The sequence below is a fragment of the Hibiscus syriacus genome, unplaced genomic scaffold (genome assembly GCF_006381635.1).
Source record: "Hibiscus syriacus cultivar Baekdansim isolate YM2019G1 unplaced genomic scaffold, ASM638163v2 tig00112507_pilon, whole genome shotgun sequence".
Classification (NCBI taxonomy): domain Eukaryota; kingdom Viridiplantae; phylum Streptophyta; class Magnoliopsida; order Malvales; family Malvaceae; genus Hibiscus; species Hibiscus syriacus.
In genome coordinates, this window is record NW_024063351.1 from 1,400,609 (window position 1) to 1,421,272 (window position 20,664).

A 20,664-nucleotide genomic window follows, 5' to 3' on the forward strand; every position below is an offset into this window, starting at 1 on the left:
AAGTTAAATGGCTTTCTCAAGGTCCGAATAGAATATTTAAAAGATATAATGCCTTCTTCATCAATGGGTTCAGGTTCCACACGAAATCTCGTGAAAGATTAAGGAGGACACAAAATTGTGGAGTCGTAGTTACTTCATCAACTATAAGTTATGCTACTATAAGGGACAATAATCTGCATGAGGGAGAGGTCGATTATTATGGAAATATTACGAACATTATTGAGTTAGATTATTATGGAAAATGAAAGGTTGTGTTGTTTCGGTGTGACTGGGTTGATGTAAACATATGTATTAAAATAGATAAATTCGGGTTAACAATGGTGAATTTCTCTCGATTAATTCACGCGGGTCAACGTTTGATGGATGAACCATATGTATTTTTCTTCTCAAGTGAAACAAGTATTTTATTGTCACGATCCAATGGATAACTGTTGGTATGTTGTGCTTCAAAATACTCCCAGAGACTTGATAGACATCGGGGATGGAAGTAGAGATGACATTGAAACAAGATCAGAATGTTTACCTCTACTACCACAAAACTTAGATGAAATTATCACTAATACAACACAATTTCAATGGGTTCGGGAGGACGTTGATGAAGATATTTATGACAACTGACATTACATAAGACTTTTGTACGCTTTTATATCTTCATTTATTTATTTATAATGTTATAACATTTAAAATGTTGTCCTTCAATATATTTATTACTCATGTTTGTTTATTATAGATAGCATGCCGAGGAGAAAAATAATTGATTTGCGGGTTGTTCGAGCTTCTGAAGATCATGAAGAAAGAAATAACGAGGAATCGAATGCACCTAACTCTTCCGAAGTTCCTGAAACTGTTGAAGAAGAAGTAGAAATTCAAAGTAATCTTCGAAACATTATTTACTACTTTGTTCATTTTCAAAACTGTCATTTAATAATTTATTATATAGTTGAAAATGCTGGAACGCACAAGACTCGAGGACGTACAACTTTGAAGGAATTATACCAACTTCCTCCTGGGCATCGTTTCAAAGTTTCAAGAAATGATGTCGGTCAACCTATTGGCCTAGAATCACGTCTTCTAGCAGGTTACTTAGGCATAGTTGGACGTAATGCGAATCTGTTACCCATTAATTACGAGTCATGGCGCGAAATGCCTAATAGTAACAAAAATCAAGCAGTGGATTTTGTTAAGGTAATAATGTCATTATAATATATACTCTATACAAATTCAATACTAATTTATACTTACGGTGCACACTTATTTGCTGTATAGGATAAATTTTCTTTAGAGGTCTCTGACGATTATGTGAAGAAAGCTTTAGGAAAGAGATGGAGGGACCACAAGAGCTCCTTAAAGAAGAAATACTTCAAGAATGGTCTCAGCCTTGAAGAGAAGTTGCAAACAGTCCCACCAGGAATGCTCAGGTACCAATGGGAAGATGCAGTCAGATTTTGGAGTTCAAAAAAAGGACAGATATGATGTATTTTTCAGAAATAATTGTAACGAATTTTAAATCATCATTAAAAGTGATTGTTTGACATTGTAGGACCGAGAGCATGTTGGTGTTGCTAGCAGGCAACAACAAAAGTTTACACACACGGCTGGATCAAAGAGCTTTGCTTGTATAGCTCATAAGGATGTATTATAGATTAATGAAATAGTTTTTTGTATTCCATGTACATACTTACTCATAGTAATTATATTATGGTACATTGTAGGAAAATACATCCGGTTCTAAAGTTGGTCGAATACAACTCTTCGACATGACACATACGAAGAAGGATGGCACTCCTATGACCGCTGACGCTGCAGAAATTATGGTACGCTTATTGGGTAGATGTTTTAAATTTACCTGACTTTATTTATATTTGTACCATGACATTTTTTATTTTAATTAATTATTCACTTTATTATTAGAAAAAATTGAGGGAGAAAAAGGCGGAGCATCATACTGCCGCTTCGAGTCAAGGTATTGTTAATGATGATGACATTGAAAACCAAGCTATTAATGACGTTTTGGGTCCTGAAAGATATGGTCGGGTGCGATGTCAAGGATCATTCGTTACTCCCACCAAATATTTTGGATCTAGCTCATTACAATACATGTCATCACAGTCTCGATCTTCCCACCACGAAGTTAGTCGTTTAAAAGAAAAGTTGGCTGAGACGGATCAACAAATGGCTAACTTGAAAGCGGAAAATGAAGCAAGGGAAGTAGAGAGAGCAGCAGTGGAAGCAGCTAGAGCAGCAGCGGAAGCGGAGAAAGAAGCAGCGGCAGCACAGAGAGAAGCAGCGGTAGTACAGAGAGAAGCAACGATAGCACAGAGAGAAGTAGCGACAGCACAGAGAGAAGCAGCATATCAGCATAGATGTGAAGAATTTGAAAAACGACTCAATGATATGATGCTAATGATACAGAAAACGCAACCTCAGAATCCACCATCGTAGTCCCATTTATGTTATGAGCATTCTGTTAATGTTACTGAACCTTGTTTAACTGAACTTATATTACGTTAATGAAAACTTTTATTTATTAGATTGGATTTGATGATGTTTGTTATGGATATAGAGTTTGATGTTATTGTTGTTTTGTTTGTTGGATAATGGAACAGGTTGAAAAAATAGATTTGGGGTAATCAAGCATTATTTTTATAACTATAAAAATTTTGTGTTATTTAGCGGCGTTTGTTAAAAAAATGCCGCAATATACCATACATTTAGCGGCGTTTGTATACTATAAACGCCGCGATATACCGAACTTTAGCGGCGTTTATATGAAAAACACCGCTAAAGCTCAACACCTATTGCTGCGTTTTTAATAAAAACGCCACTAATTCTTAACCCTTATTGCTTCATTTTCGATACAAACGCCGCTTAATCTGAAAACCTACTGCGACGTTTGGGGAGAAACGCCGCTAAACATCATCACCTATTGCGTCGTTTGTTGAAAAAACGCCGTAAAATATCAACACCTACTGCGGCGTTTGTAAGTAAAACGCAGCTAAATATCAACACCTACTGCGGCGTTTGTAGGGAAAACGCCGCTAAACATCAAAACCTATTGCTGCGTTTTTGTGACAAACGCTGCTAAATAACAACACCTATTGCGGCGTTTGTTCAACAAACACTGCTATATGTTGTTACCTATTGCGGCGTTTTTTGTTAAAAAAACGCCGTTAACTTTAGCGACGTTATTTTCAACGGCGCTTTTTGCGGCGTTTTGACAAACGCCGCATTTGTTTTTAGCGGCGCTTAAAAACGTCGCTATATGTAAAAAAAAAACACCGCAAAATACCTATTTTGCTGTAGTGTTTGGATAATTAAAATATTTTTTTATAATTTAATTATTAAACCATTATTTTTCTTAGTAAACATATATTTATATTAATAACAGATTCCAAAAACTTAAATATAAATCAAATCTAAATATTAATTGAGATTTATAACTCGAATTAATAATTTAAATGTTTTAGATCATTTTTTTGGATTTATAAAATAACTCCAAAAAGTAAATTTTAAAGGTAAAATGAATATAATTTTTATAGAGTTTTTGAATTTGAGTAATATATATATATGTAGAATGTATATATTTTGAATAATTAAAAATTTATTAAGTAAATATCTTTTTCATCCTAATCTTCCATTTTATTTTTTGAAACGTTCGGGAAATCCCTGGGACCTAGAGAGGAAAATCAAGTCTCCATGTTTGGGCTAATGGGCTACTCTTGGAGGAGTTTTGGGGTAGGTAGTCTAATATAAGGTTAAAAAAATGTGTGACCTAAAAATGTTACAAACAACATAACATTTTAGTTTACACGCAACTTAAAAGATCATATTTTTTAACATTTTCAGTTCAACCTGAAATATTATGAAAAATTATGATAAATGTAACATTTTTTGTTGCAACTTAAAATATTACGAAAAAGATTTACACCAGAAAAAAAGTAAGGAAAAGTTAACATTTTAAGAAAAAGTAAGAAAAAACATTTTAAGTTGTGCGTAACCTAAAATATAATATTTTTTTGTAATATTTTAGGTCACGTTTTTCCAAAGACAGATGATTAATTCGTTCTTTTGTAGTTTTAAGATTTCAATAAAATTTTATTTCTTTAATAACATCCAATTGTTGCATTGAAAACTTTCTCCAGCCCTACTCTATGTTGAACTCAATATTTTCTATTTTATTATTTGTTATGAGTTAATATAATATTTTTAAGAAATTTATAAATAAATACAAAAATAATTAATGATGATAAAAATTGTGTTTATGTATTAATAAAAGTCTATAAGTGTTACAAAATACTCTAAAAATCATTCAAAGTGATTTTTTTATAATTATAATTATAATTACTATATTTTATAATAAGTTGTGCGAATTTAAAAAAAAAATCATTTATAATAAGTTGTGCGAATTTAAAAAAAATTCATGTCCGTGATACCCGCAATGACCGCGATAGCATCCGTTACGTCCACGACCGCGATAAACGCAACGCGACCAAAAACGCGACCGCAATTTGAATCACTTATTCTGACCATAAACGATCCAGGATCCTTCGGATAGCACCTTCCCATAATCCTCCTCCGATTGGAATCTGGCTAGAAAATATTCATTCTCTAAGTCCATTAAAGTAAAAGGGTTGGACGGCTTCCAAAGGGAAAAGACTTTGTTGGTAAGAGCGTTCAGGCCGATATTTCTCTTAAACCTTCAACACAACTGTTAACTCGCTTCCATGAGTTGGTAAGCACAATCTGAAAATTGAACCGACGGTAAGCCGTATTTGGTGCCCATCATGATATCCTCATCATTGATGTCAATATTTTCTTCATCTTCTAGATTACTATCTTCCTTGCTGGTTCCATCTCTGGATTTGCCAGCCAAGATCGCCGCATAAGACTGAGAATTCGTCTCCTGACTTTCAATAATCATGTCTGATTCGTGGTTCAATCCATCTTCACTTTCCTTTAAGCGAACCTTCTTGGTAGCATTGGATATCGTCGGAGGAATCCCGGATTCCGATAGAGATACAAGCTCTGACTAGTTCACCATTTTTTCTACGTACATGATATGATTTTAGGGGGGAACCGACTTTTAATTTCACTTATTTTTTATTTTCATTAACTGACATAAAATATATAAAATATGTTGCAACCCCCTCACCAAAAATTGAATTTATCCAAATGGTAAAGGCGTGCGTAGTCTTCACATAGATCATAGGTTTAATTTGTCATGGTGCCTTTTTTACTTAAATTGAATTGAAAAATAACTAGCAATCACATGGTGACATATATCATTTATTTAATTGAGTGATTAAATTTATTAAATTGAATTAAAATTATGACCACATTGATAGAATATATAAACATTGAGGACCAAATATATAATTATATCAAATTTTTTAATTGATATGTGTGCTTCTCCGTTAACAGTTAACAACAAATGACTTAACTGAATACATTTAAATAGTTGGATAACCTGATTGAAAACATTTCAAAAATGATGGTCAAAGTAAAAAGTGAAAATAGTTAGGTGGTGAATAATATAGTTTATACTTTTCAAAAAGGGTTCGGTTTTATCTAGGATTTTCCCGACAATAAACATTGTTTTAGGGTAAATTACATAATTAATAACTATATTTTCTTCTCTCTCCTATTTTGGTAAATGTATTTTAAAAGTTTTCAATTTAATAATTTAAATTTACACATTGATTTTTTTTATCACTCCACTGTTAACTTTATAATGACATTATGACATGGCTTAATCAACGATTTTGACTCTAGCAGCACCGATTTGATTGGTAATGGCAAACAAAAACAAACTCAAGTGAATATACCAATAATAGTTTAGCCATTGTCGCTAAAATCCTGAGTTTGTTGATTAGTTTCTATATTTCGAATCATCGGAGATTGTTTGAGTTTGTTGATTAGAGTTCCCTGCTTGGATTAGTCTCACTTATAGGATACTGTTGTAGGAGTCCAAGCCTACATAAAATGCTATCGCGACTAAAGATAGTTTTTGCCATTTCAAGACGATCAAAATAAGAGAGCCCAAAATTATTTGATTAAGTTTTGTGAGAGGATATATAAGAGAGAGCCTTTAGCCAAATAAAAAGTAAAGCTAAATTAGGAAATACACGATGGTCATGGAGTTTTTTTCGATGCTTGTTGTTTTTATACTTTACACCACTATGTTTGTTACACAAAAATAAGTATGTTTTCTTATTTTAATTTTTATGTTCATTTTCTAATCATATAATTTGGGGTGGAAATAGGTAAGATCAGGCTTTAAAAGGCTTAAGCCTGGCCTACGATGAATTTTGTAGGCCTGAGCCTAGCCTATAACCTGTCAAAGGTTTTTATTTTGGTTCGGCCTGGCCTTTTTAAAAGTCTGATCCGACCTGATAGCCTATTTAAAAGCATTTTTTTTAAAATAACACACCTTCTATAAATTAATAGGCTAAATTAATTTTTAATATAAACCGAAATCAATATAAAATAATCCAAAACAAAAGAGAACATCATACTTGAGATAGCATCATCCAAGTCTATCAAACCAACATATTAACTATTACAAACAAAATATAAGGGTCAGCTAAAAAAACAAAAAATAAAGCCTACATCTCCATTCCATTTGAACAAAACTGGTACATCAAGACTTCAATGTGATTTGTATCTCTTCGTTTTCAGCCTTCAAAATAAGAAGAAAAATACATATATGTTAATGTTAGTTACTGGATTGAAAAACACTACATAAATAAATGAACAAGTTGCTAAAAATGATTAATTATTACTTATAAAAATTATAATAAGTAATATTAACCTTTGATTTTTTTCTTCACATTATATTTCTCACGAAACCAATCTCCACCACAAATTAGAGCTTCAACATATTCTTCATTTAATTTAGAGCGAAATTCATCAATTACTCTACCTCCAGCACTAAATGTGGACTCCGATGCCACAGATGAAATTGGAATAGCTAGTAATATTTGACACTTTCACGAATATTGAAAATGATATCCTTAATTGTACTAAGGCCATCTTGCACTAACAAATTCAATATGTGAGCACAATATCTAACATGGTGAACGACAAAGCCCTCGCAATCAGTTCACTGCTGTTAGAGGAAAATAATAATTCTATGTGCAACACTACTAAAGCAACTAAAAGTTACACTACCTAATCCGCTGATGCAGAGTCTGCGTCCGGCTTCAATAAGCACAACTCCACTACCTTAAGCTTCCACCAAATTCAATCACAAGCACTACATGTTGAACACTTTGGTTGCTGTCAGTGGGAAAACCAGTTCTATGAGCAACCCATGTATGAAAAATGCTGCTAAAAGTTACGAAATTCGTAACACAAACACTAGATGTTGCAGACTCTGGTTGCTGCTACTGGGAAAAAGAATTATATGAGCAAACCATATCTGAAGAAACCATATTTAGAAGCTTGAACTCTCGATCAATGCAGATCAACAAAAACATACGCAACCAAGAAAAAACACATCCAAGAAGATTCAAAATGCAATCGGAACAGGCAAAGGGTCTGAAAATGTTTCAGGTTAGCTAAACAAAGTCATTTTGGATTCGAAATCAAAAAATAAATCAGTTGAAATGCTAAAATTATACAAAAGTTCGAACATTAAAAGATTCAATTCTCAGCCTCCATTGATATAAAGATCTACAGTAAAGCAAAGCGATAAATCATACAGAAACCTAGAATAGTTCAAAAGCTTAAATTTCTTATAGAAACGAGCAAATCAAGATTGATAATATAACAATAATAAGAACCCATAAATATCTTAACGAAACAAATTCAAATCAGTCCTTAAATTCAAAAATGTTCCAAAAGAAAACTACATAAACATTAGGCATTTTGTCCCAATAAAATGCCTAGAACCTGAGCTTAGTAAAGAACCACCTGTTTTTTCCAGTCTTGAACCTCTCTTCAAACCTCTCCTTAGTCGCCTTGCAAGCTGCAGGGGCAGAGTGCTCAGGTGAAAAAGGTAAAATGGAAAATGAAGAAGGAATTGGGGGAGAACCTGCAGGTATGGGCGTGGTCAGGAAGGCGAGCATGGGGAGAACCTGCAGGTAGGTGGCCGACAGGCATGGATGGACTCGGTGTTTTATTATCGCGCCGGTGGCGCACTGTTTCGGGCAGAGTGCTGGCATGGTCTGATTGTTCTGTAATCTGTGCTGTTCAGTGTTCTGCAATAACAATATATATTGGTATAAAAAATATAATATAAATATATATACATAAGTATATATACATACGTGTATATACATATCTATATAGGCCACCTATCACACTTATAAGACTTTATAATAACCCTAAGCCTAATCTATTTAAGTTAATAAGATTTTAAAAAAATCTGAGCCTGATCATTTTATTAAATAGGTCAGGCTTTATGTAAGCCAGACCGTAGGTCCCTGTAGGCCGACCTGGCCTATTCTCATCCCTATATATAATAGATGATTTGAGTTTTAGGTTTGAAAGCTTTCATTCTAATTTCTCAACAATTGAATCATCTATCAATGAAAAAAAAGATTCGAGAAAAAAATTGAATCTTAACACTCACCTTCTACCGTCTTTGTCGTGAATTTGATATAGCTTATATTAATAACTGATTATTGTGTCCTTGGTTTTTAAGGAATACACAGCCTCGATTCCAATTCATTGTGATGAATCAACGTAACACAGGTAGAAATTATTGCTCGTAATGATTTAGCATGGAACTTGTCTTGATCTGGTATTAAAGTTGTTTTTTAACAAACAGATTGTTGGAAAATAAACTGAGTACAAGTAATTTCCCTATAACCAGATTAGTGAGAATGCGAAATAAAAGATGAAAAATAATACCCGAAATTGATAACGGAGTTCAGCCAATTACGCCTAAGTCTCCGGGCTGCTGCAGATTTTTTACTAAAGAGAAAATTTACAGGTGTTTACAAAAATACTCACAACTCACAAGAGAACTCTCTAAACTCTTTAGTATTGAGAGAAATAAATGATTTTGGGATGATTTTGAAGCTAAATGGGCTAGGGTATTTATAGTTGAAGCGTAAGGACTAATCTTATAAATACCCTAAAGTGTGTAGTGGCTAAAATATAATTAACCCATTTCCAAAAAAATAAAAAAATTGGGGTGCACCGAAAGCCACCGAATTCGGTGCATTAATGAGCAGCAAAATATGACTTTGATGATTTCTGCGACCCCCCTTCTTGGACTTTCAACAATCTCCCACTTGAAGACTGATTTTAATATATATTCACACCTCGATCAATGCAGCAACATTTCTGGTCTTGTTACTCTAGCATGCCAACTGAAGCTGAACACAACTTCAGTTTGTCCATGGTCATCGTCTTTGTCAACATGTCTGCCGGATTTTAAGCTCCACTAATCTTTTCAAGTTTCAAAATCCCATCTTCCAGAAGAGATCGGATAAAATGATATCGTAATTGTATGTGCTTCGTCCTGGAATGAAAAGAAGGATTCTTTGCTAGATGTATAACACTTTGACTATCGCAATACAAGGCATTGTTTTCTTGTTTCTTGCCCAACTCTTCTAAGAAACTTTGGAGCCAAACAATCTCCTTGCTGGCTTCCGTAACAACGACATATTATTCTTCAGTTATAGAGAGAGCAACTATCTTCTGTAGTTGAGAAACCCAACTCACTGCAGTACCTCCTAGAGTATAGACATACCTTGTAGTGCTCATTCTGATGTCAACATTTCCGGCTAAGTCAACATCTACATAGCCTGTCAATATCGTATCTCCACCTTTGAAACAAAGTGCTCTGTTTGTGGTACCCCGCAGATATCAGAGGATCCATTTGACTGCTTCCCAATGTACCTTGCCCGGATTATTCATGTACCTGTTAACAACTCCTACTGCATGAGCAATATCTGGTCTGGTACAAACCATGGCATACATCAGACTTCCAATTACTGAGGCATATGACACCTTTACCATGTATGCACGTTCTTCATCTGTCTTTGGTGACTGCTCTTTGGAGAGTCTAAAATGAACACCTAAAGGTGTACTTATCGGTTTAGCATCTTGCATATTGAACCTAGAGAGTACTTTGTTGATGTACTCAACCTGTGATAACATCAAAGTCCTTGACTTTGTGTCTCTCTTAATCCTCATCCCAAGAATCTGCTTTGCAGCGCCCAGATCCTTCATAGCAAACTGCTTTGATAATTTTTGCTTCAAGTTTATAATCTCTTGCATATCTGAGCCTGCAACGAGCATGCCATCAACGTACAATAATAAAATAATGAAGTTGTTGTCGAACCTCTTGATGTAGCAACAATGATCTGCTTGGCATCTGGTAAAACCACTGCTACTCATGAAACTATAGAACTTTTAGGAGCTTTTTTTAAACCATAGAAGCTCTTCTTCAACCTGTATACTAGGTTTTTCTTATTTGCCTTTATGAAGCCTTCTGGTTGTCTCATATAGATTTCTTCCTCTAAATCACCATGAAGGAAAGCTGTCTTTACATCTAACTGCTCAAGATGTAAATTCTCTACAGCTACAATTTTCAACATCAATATGATTGTAGACAGTTTTACGACTGGAGAGAAAATTTCATTGTAGTCAATACCTTTTTTTTGCTGAAAGCCTTTGATAACCAATCTTGCTTTGTAGCGTTTGCTCCCATCGTGCTCTTCTTTGATACTGTAAATCCACTTGTTATGGAGTGCTTTCTTGCCTAGTGGTAATTCAGTTAATTCCCACATCTGATTTGACATAAGCGAGTCCATCTCATATTTCATGGAAGACTCCCACTTGATTGAATCATCCACCTGCATTGCTTCATCAGAGCACTCTGGTTCACCATTGTCAGTCAGCAACAAGTAGTGCAAAGAAGGCGAATAACGCTGGGTTGGTGTAGGAATTCTGGAGGAGCGTCTTAGTTCCAGTGTGCCTGGTTCTTCTTGAACTGCTTTAGGTCTGACCTAAACATCATTTCCAGAAATCTCCTCGAACTCAACAAATTCTTTTATTTCAGCTTTGGTATTGGAGCTACTTGTTTCTATGGTTGACTTGTCTTTGTACATCACATTCTCATTGAAAATGACATCTCTGCTTCTGATGATCTTCCGATTTTCGTAGTCCCAAAACCAATAACCGAACTCCTCACTACCATAACCAACAAAGATGCATTTGTTGGACTTGGCATCAAGTTTGCTTCTTTCAACAGAATTTATGTGTACATAAGAAATACAACCAAACACTCTTAAGTGTGAAAGGTTTATTTCTTTCTTGCTCCAAACTTCCTCTGGTATTCCACCATCCAAAGAAACTGAGGGCCCACGGTTGATCAGGTAAGCTGCAGTGTTGATAGCTTCAACCCATAGCAATTTGGGTAATCCGGCATGTATCCTCATGCTTTTGGTACGTTCATTCAGAGTTCTGTTCATGCGCTTTGCTATGTCATTCTCCTGCGGTGTCATGGGAACTGTTGTCTCCATCTTGATCCCATTATTCGCTTAGAAATCTCTGAATCTACTATTTCTGTACTCTCCTCCATTATCAGACCTCAACCGCTTGACTTTCAAACCAGTCTCATTTTCCACCATGACCTTCCATTTTCTGAAGGTATCAAAGACTTCTGATTTCTTCTTCAGAAAATAAACCCACACATTCCTCGTAGAATCATCGATGAAGGTGACATAATATAATGAACCTGCAAGAGATGGAACTGGAGATGGTTCCCATACATCAGTATGAACCAACTCTAACTTTTCTGCCTTGTGTGTCTTGCCAATCTTTGTAAAACTGACTTTCTTTTGTTTTCCAAATATACAATCTTCACATAGTCCGACATCTACATTCTTTAGATCCGGCAGCTTCCCTTTTGACAAAAGTGTCTTCATCCCTTTCTCGCTCATATGACAAAGCCTTTGGTGACATAGGTTCGATTTTTCATCAACGTCTGCTACTGCAATGATATTCTCTAAATTTGTGGTTACATAGAGAGTACTAGTCTTCTTACCACGAGCAATGATGAGTGCTCCTTTGGTAATCTTTCATTCACAACCTGAAAAGGTTGTACTATATCCTTCTCCATCAAGCTATCCTACAGAAATCAAATTTCTTTTGAGGCCTGGAATATGTCTCACTCCTTTTAGCTTTCAGGTGTTCTGGTTTGGCAACTTTAGTCGGATGTCTCCTTTTCCGACGATCTTCAAGGTTTCATCATCAACTAGATGAACCTTCCCAAAATCACCACTGGCATAGTTCTCCATGATTTCTTGGCATGGGGTGGAGTGGAAATATGCCCCTGAATCCAAGATCAATGATTCAATCGGACTGTTGACGCTTAGAATCATGGCATCACCTGTCTCTTCTGTCATGTTGGCAGATTCCTGTGCACCGGTATCTTTCTTCAGTGCTCGACAATCTCTTTTAAAGTGACCCTTCTTGCCACAATTATAACAAGTAAAATCTTTCTTTCCCGTTCTTGATTTTTCCGTTCTGGATTTCGATCTGCCACGATTTGAATTTCTTTATGAAGTTCTCCCTCTAGACTCCGTGTGCTAGGCTGAAGAGCTTGATGCTTCACCCGATTCTCTCCGTCGAATTTCTTCACTCAATACCAGATCCCGAACATCGTCGAATTTTAATTTGCTGTTTCCCGATGAGCTGATGACTGCTGTAACAGTAACATTCCAACTGTCTGGTAGAGATGATAAGAGAATTAAAGCTCGAACTTCATCATCGAATTCAATTTCCATGGAACTCAACTAGGTTGTGATTATGTTGAGTTCATTTAGGTGTTGAGCCACTGATGCCCCTTTCGCCATCCGCAAATTGAATAATTGCCTCATCAAATGAACTTTGTTTGAGGCCGATGGCTTCTCATACATACTGGAGAGAGCCTTCATAAGACCCGCCGTGGTCTTTTCCTTTGCTATGTTGAAAGCAACATTGCGGGATAACGTCAGTCGGATAACTCCGAGGGCTTGTATATCGAGAAGAGCTCAGTCTTCATTCTTCATGCCCTCTGGTTTCTTTCCTGAGAGAGGTTGATATAGATTTTTCTGGTATAAAAAATCTTCAATCTGCATCTTCCAAAAGCCAAAGTTCGCACCATCAAACTTTTCAATTTTCACATTCCCTTCGTCTGCAGCCATCGCTCCCACTCGAATCTGGCTTCGTTTGGATCATTTCTGACAATTCTTGCGAACCACCGTGTATTAGAACACCTCCGTCGACAAATTCGTATCGCCGACAAATTTTTTACTATTCACAAAATTTACTAATTATGTGAATAGTAACCTCACAAAAAAATTGATAAAATTCATAACCAAAAGCTCTGATTACCAGTTGTTAGGAAATAAACTGAGTACGAGTAATTTCCCTATAATCAGATTAGTGATAATGCAAATAAAAGCGGAAAACTAATAGCCGAAATTGATAACGGAGTTTAGCCAATTACGCCTACGTCTCCGGACTGCTGCAAATCTTTTACTAAAGAGAAAATTTACAGGTGTTTACAAAAACAATCACAACTCACAAGAGAACTCTCTAAACTCTTTAGTATTGAGAGGAAGAAATGATTTTGGGATGAGTTTGAAGCTAAATGGCCTAGGGTATTTATAGTTGAAGTTTAAGGACTAATCTTGAAAATACCCTAAAGTGTACAGTGGCTAAAATGTAATTAACCCATTTCCAAAAAAATAAAAAATTGGGGTGCACCGAAAGCCACTGATTCAGTGCATTAATGAGCAGCAAAATATGACTTTGATGATTTCTGCAGCCCCCCTTCATTTCTGCGGCCCCCCTTCTTGGACTTTCAACACAGATAATTTAGTGGATAATTTGCTGGGAGATTTCAAATATGAGGTCCAAGTCCCTTACTTGTTGTATCGGATTGCAGCACAAGAAGTTAATGGCATGTGGTTCTACAATTCTCGTGAATGTGAGGATGTTGCAAACCTCTTTAGTAGGTATAATATCCTTCTCGTTTTTGTCCATTTAGCTGACTTTTATTATCATCTTTGAGCATGGTTATCGCAAGTGAATTCAAAGATGGGGTTCAGACTATCTTTTATGGGTGGTTTTAAGCTGCCCACACTCTTATGGTTAATTGATTTTTTAAGTATTCATAAATGTGTGACAAAATTTTAGATAAGTATGTCCATGCACTAAAATGTTGAACCGTTGATGTTTGTGTTTTTAGCTCTACAAAACTATCAAGTCTAGGCTTATTAATTGTATGCACTAGAGTATATTTCCATATCTAAATCAGTTGTTCCTAGGACCTTACAACAATTTTGCAACTTCCATAATTTAGAATAAACCTCACAAGCATTCATACAAATTTATATCAATGTGTTTTGTGAGTTACAATTCAATAAGTGATGTTATGAGTCTGTTTCTTTGGGTGATTTACTTGTAACATTGTAATTGTTGTCTTCCTTGCAGGATACTTAATGCATATTCAAAAGTTCCTGCAAAGCCAAAAGTATCTTCAAGCAAAAGGTAATGCTTTTTACAAAGCAAAAGGTCGTTATGTATAAGGAAGTTACTGCTTCCTTGGAAGCCTTAGAATATATTTAACTGTTGATTTGCCCCTGCAGTTGTGGGGCATACAACTCGTCTTACCTTTCATGTTATTTTGTTAGATACCTGTATGGCATTTTGTCAGTTGTCTGTTTATTGCATGTATAGAGTAGAGGTCCTTATGTGAATAAGTTAAGGTTTCCCCGCAATTTCAAACATTAAGGATTGAGGTAAAGGTGGTGGAGAGGAGGAGTAGGATGGACTATGGTCTATGAGTGCCAAATTTTGTGGCAGATGGAGGAACTAGATAGTAGCAAGTGAACAGAATACCAAGTAGGAACTGAGAACACGGAAAATTTAGGAGATGTAATTAATAATCGGTATTGTACTGTATTCTTGAAGGAGGTGGGTGAAACAAGAGTTTTTCGTGAAAAGTGTATTGCTATAACAATGAGCCTCAACTCCCATATCTACAGGTTATAAGGTGCACCGTAATGTAACTCAATAGTTAATACTTGTCAGACATGCTAAGTCACATGGGTAAATGTTTAACATTATGACTAGCCAGAGAACAAGCATCTACATATTGTAATATTAATTATTTTCTAGTAATTTAGTGATTTTGACGCTGCTGGTTGTCACTATTTTAATTTTGTTTCCTTTCTGCAGTGTGCAAGTTTTCTAAGCTTTTTTGTTACCATCATGCAGTGAGTTTGGGAGCTAGAAGCAGTTCCTAGCATGTCTGTAATCGAAGGTCCCTTGGAGCCACCAGCAACTGCTGCTCCTACAACTGATGCACCCGAAGATTCATTGTTTGTTAATTTTTTTAGTGTATGCCCACATCTAATGCTCATCTTTTGGCCTTTCAGGGCCTAATATTTATCCTATCTCTCTTATTAAACTTACTTTATTAACTAATTTCAGGCTTCTATTAAACTCGGAATTAATGCTCCAAATCTTACAAATTCAATACAGCCTTACCACTCTATATCGACTGCACCTGCGTCTTCTCATGCACCAGCTGTCGTCTCTGCTCCAGCACCAACTCCACCAGTGCCGTCCCATACTCCTGCTCCACCTTCACTTGATTCAGTAAGTAGCAGCAGCCAAGTGACCAATCTCATTAAGCCTTCTTCATTTTTGCTCCTCCTACCTCATCACCATCCTCATTGATGATGCCATCTGTCTCTTCATCAACACCAACTGCTTCTGCTCTTCATCCTCCCCTCAACCTGCAACGTCCCTATGACACTCCTCTGCTCCAACCCTTTCCACCACCTACTCCACCTGCTTCTCTCACTCCTAGTGCACCACCTACTTTGCATGATGGAACCCTTATTAGCAGGGATAAAGTCCGCAATGCACTTCATATGCTTGTTCAGGTATTTATATAACTTTTTCTGCCTCTTGATTCCTGTTTTTAACTTAAAATGTTAATTTGTAGCCAGCGCATATGGCTTTTGTATGATTACTAATTAAGCCAGAAGATAAATTCTAAAAGGAAGAAAAAAAATTATTCTTCAGACTATGATAGTAGGTAATGCAAATGCCCTCGAGGAGATGCAATAAGCAGTATTGTTGTCCAACTGAGAATATCTTTACACATCTGGAATAGTATTGATGAGAATTGTTTCTAAGATTTCTAGACTGAACTTGGTGTGGCGTGTTTGGAAGGCCACTAATAAATCTCTGGTGAAGACACATGCATGCATAATTTGAAGCCCCAATAATTTCATGTAGGATTTTTCCTATTGACTGAATAGCTTTGGTCGTTCTTGTGCTTAGGATGATCAATGCATTGACATGTTCTACCAGGCATTGCAAAAGTTGCATCATTCATGAACTCTAAAGTTGATCCTCGAAACTTCACTTCAAATTTCCATGTACACCATACACGTTTGTTTTCTTCAGTCAGGTATCTCAACTTTGGCACTGGATTTGATATTACCCTAAATGTTAATGAAGGACACACTATCCTGTTACCATTCAAGCTTGTACAGCTCGAATTGATGCAGAAAACTAAAATGTGACGCAAGTTTGCTGATGTGACAAAAAGTTTGGCCTGTATGATTAAAATAAACCTAAAGTCTCAAGATGCACCAAAAAACATAAATTGTAGGGCTCTCAGAGAAGATAGAGAAATTAAAAACCATCATCATTTCCTCCAACAACAGTCCACCATCATTCCATCCATGTCAACATTCACCTTGCTGTCTTCCTTAATCACCATTTTCTCTCAGCTGTGTTGAGCTTGCTTTCAGTTGGGAGAGTTCCAAGTCATTGATATTTCACCACATTTCTTAGATGTTCGTCATATAGAGGGTGGTGGAATGCACAGCAGCTGTGGTGAGTGAAGGATAAGAGGAATAATTATTATTTATGATAATGATTTCAGTTTGGGAATTTCTGCCAACCTTGTATGTTTTCTTGGAGTATCTACTGCAAGAAGGTTTACTATTTCGCCACCTGATAACCCCCCATACAGGGATGGACTTGGGCGCAGTTACCTCTAAAAATTTAAAATTTTTATATATTTTAGAATTTTCTATGTATTTTTTATTAAAAATATATTTTCTACCCACCTCTCTAGGGAATTTTTGTTTGTCCCCTAAGTTTAAGTTTGCCCCACCTTACATTTTCCATCCCCGTCTCATATAGTCTTCTTCCATTGCTTTAGGCTAAGATGGTTGAGATTTTAATTTTCTATTTATTAAGTCAAATAAACGAACATTAACAAACATTATGCGAACAATTCACAAACAACTCATCAAAAACTTAGTTCATTTAGATCTCTAGTTAAAGCTAGTTTTCTCCATAGACAGGTTTAATTGCTTTTAATCATTTCTGATGGAGAACACGATTTCATAATTCATGAATGCGTTTTAAGAGTTTGAACACAAATTATTTAACTTCTGCTCGTTTCATACTAATGAGTGGGTGATTAAGTGAGTTCAAGCTTTAATATGGATTTTCAACGTCCGGAGGTCTTAGCTTAGTATTTGTGAATTTGAAGGCTTTGACTTAATGATAGCTTAGGTTTCACTATTTGAGTTATATCTTAAATTTAAGTATTATTATATAAATCTTGAAATTTTATTTTGATTTAAGTCTCACACGTTATAATCAGGTGATCAAAACATAAAGTTAAATATGAATTTTGAAATAAAAAATAATTGAGTGATCAAAATAAAAGAAAAGGAAACTGTGCTTGTTCGTTTGCACGGTGTTTTTCAGTGGAGATGGCGGCTCTCAGAAGACTCATCATCGGAACCTCCAAGCCCTCTTCCCTTCTTATTTCCCACAGAGGTATCGCCTCTAAGCTCTTCGTTGGAGGTACATCCCTCATCTCTTTCTTTCTCTTTTTTTTTGCTGTATAATTTTCTTATACAGAAACATCAGTTTATCCTGTAAATGGAAATGCTTCATCAATTTTTAGTAATGATATAATATTCGTCTGATTGCAGTTCTCTTCTGCTTCGGCTCATTTTAATTGTAAATGGGTAATTTAATTGATTTATAGTAATTGAAAATGAATGGCCCCTTTTAGCCGAAATAAGTTGAAACCGAGAAACCCCAATGCTTCCTCTTTGTTGATAGTTATGACAGTGAACAGATATTTGCTTAAACTAACAGGTCTGTCCATTTATACCACGGAGAAAGGGCACTCAGATGCATTTTCTCAGTATGGTCAAGTTATGGAAGGTCAGTATGTGATTTGAATCCTTATCTTTGTCTTGATATCAGGACGGTCTATCGGAATAGCGTCTGCGATAAAAGTGCTGTCCGAAACTGTTATTGACTTCTTGCACAACTGAACACCCAAAATGACCGTAATAGCACCGGTTATTTCTGTGGTCGCAACAAATGCAACGTAACCGAAAATGCGATCACAACCGTAGTTTAAATCCCTGCATGATATTGAGCAACACTCCGAGGTGTTTATGAATTGGTTTTTGCTTGAACTTGTGCTAACATTGCTGCTTTTACCAGCCAAAATCGTAATGGATAGGGTTTCAGATAGATGGAAAGGTTTCGGGTTTGCTAATTATGCATCGGAATATTATTTTAGGAAGTTTATTACTAGCATGTCTAGTTTACTCTAGTGATTCGAATAACCTGCCGAAATCTGATTTCATTTGGAAGATTATTTTGGATTTCTGAATAGATGGTCCAATTGGAGAGAGCATTCAAAGATGGAAGCTAGAGGAAATTTGAACAAGAAAAAGAAAAGGACTCTCTATTTCAATTCGGCTGGGAAGTTAGGTGAAAGGGTCTTGATCCGCTGAAAACACCTATTTACACTTTTAAACGATTCAAAAATTAAGAAAATGAATATAAATCAACAATTTTTCAAATTCAATAACATGAACACTGGATGCATGTACCCTAATTTCCCAAATTTCCACTAAAAGTTTATTGTGGGTTAATAGGCATGTGAATCTATTTCTTTTATATTCTTTTTAAATTTGGTCCTTAAAATTTTTGGTTTTCAATTTAATCCTAAATCGAACCATTTTCCATGCAAATGAACTTAATCAATTTATACACTATTCCCAATTATTAAAAACAAATATTCTAATCCTTGAAATGGTTTTTCTATTATCGAACTCTGGAAAAAAAATCATATTTTGAAAATTGAGGATGTTATGGTTTCGGGTTTGAATCTTTTAGAATTATAAATAAAATTACATGTAGCTACAATTTGTGTTAAATCCACATTTAATATTTTATATATATTTTGGTAACATTTATGATATTTGCTTTAAATATTACATAAAATCTAGAAAATGACATAAACAATGTAACATTATGCGTATAAACTCAATAAGTTACGAGAGTTTGGCTGAAAAATTGATTAAGATTAATGTAGTTATAGTTCATATTAAACAACCTTTGACCTTTTAAAGTACATTGAAGTAATATTTTCGGATTCTACTTCTAAAATTGCATTGAATCTAATAATTGAAGTGATTCTCGTAATATTAAGGTTGCACTTGATTCATAAAACGTAAGATTGTCCATGAGAATAACATTATAAAATGTAAGATTCAAATTATGAAAACGAAAAAGATGTTACATTGCATTATTTAATTCATGTGATCACGATATAAGATTATGATATTAAGCAGAGTAAATGCAGAATTATTTAGAATCACAATTTACAAAAAATTTTTATTAGATAACTCTTTATAAGATAAATTTTATTCATTTAATATTTTTAACATCAATTTCCATAAAACTTATGATAAATTATTATGACTCTTATTTTAGTATATATATATATATATAAATAAAGTAATAAGATCCTATTACACAAGGCTTGTTAAAAAAATAAGTGTCAAAATTATACCACTTTTTTTTAAAGAGGAGTCTAATTATTTTTAATTAATCCAAGTGTCCAATGTTACAAACATTACCACTTTAGGTGCCTCGATCGTAACATCATTAAAAAGATCTTTTAAGTGACATATGTCATTGATCCCTCCGTTTTCTGTCAAAGGGGATACAAATGATAGAATTTCATTCCCAACGATATATTTTTTTTCCTTTCTATTTTTTGTTGGGGTTTATTTGTAAACTATTTGTAAATGATGAAAGTGGAAAAGCAGTGAGATGATACATCATCAGATAATTGTATGATAATTCTGAAGATTTTATTTATATTTAAAAATATTAAAAAAAAATTCCTCCCCAAACCAAACCCTTATCCCTCCCCATCCCCCTCCTCTACAATTTTGGCACACTTCCTTTGCAAGGTCAAAGGATTCAAAGATGATGAAAAGGACAAACAATTCATCATCTCCATCTCATTCACTGCGTGGTTCAGATCAATTTTCATGAACACTCCAAGTTCCCCCCCCCCCCCTTAAAAACAAGAGCTTTTCGTCTCGCTGTAAGCATAAACATAACCAAACAAAACAATCGAGGAGAGTAATCAAAGAAAATATGTAAAATTACGCATTAAGTACCTTAATTATTAATTTTGGCCATTTTAGTACCTAAATTTTTAATTTTTTTTCAAAATAATATCTAATGTTTAGTTTTTGTTTTATTTTAGTATTCAGCTGTTAAAAACTTAACAAATGGGCTGACGTAACATAGCTCCAGTGGAAAAACGACCAATCTTAACAGTGGATCACGAGAAAA

General features: G+C 35.0%; 1 protein-coding gene and 1 pseudogene across 1 annotated transcript; both read left to right on the forward strand.

Moving 5' to 3' along the window:
- The first annotated feature begins 8,642 nt into the window (after positions 1-8,642).
- Positions 8,643-16,359, forward strand: LOC120181058 (annotated as a pseudogene).
- Positions 16,360-17,756: 1,397 nt separating this feature from the next.
- Positions 17,757-18,803, forward strand: LOC120181060 (small RNA-binding protein 11, chloroplastic-like). Its single transcript, XM_039186285.1, has 4 exons — positions 17,757-17,850; positions 18,151-18,219; positions 18,508-18,589; positions 18,683-18,803. The coding sequence occupies exons 1-4, from the start codon at positions 17,757-17,759 to the stop codon at positions 18,801-18,803; spliced, it is 366 nt and encodes a 121-aa protein (XP_039042216.1).
- The last annotated feature ends 1,861 nt before the right edge of the window (positions 18,804-20,664 follow it).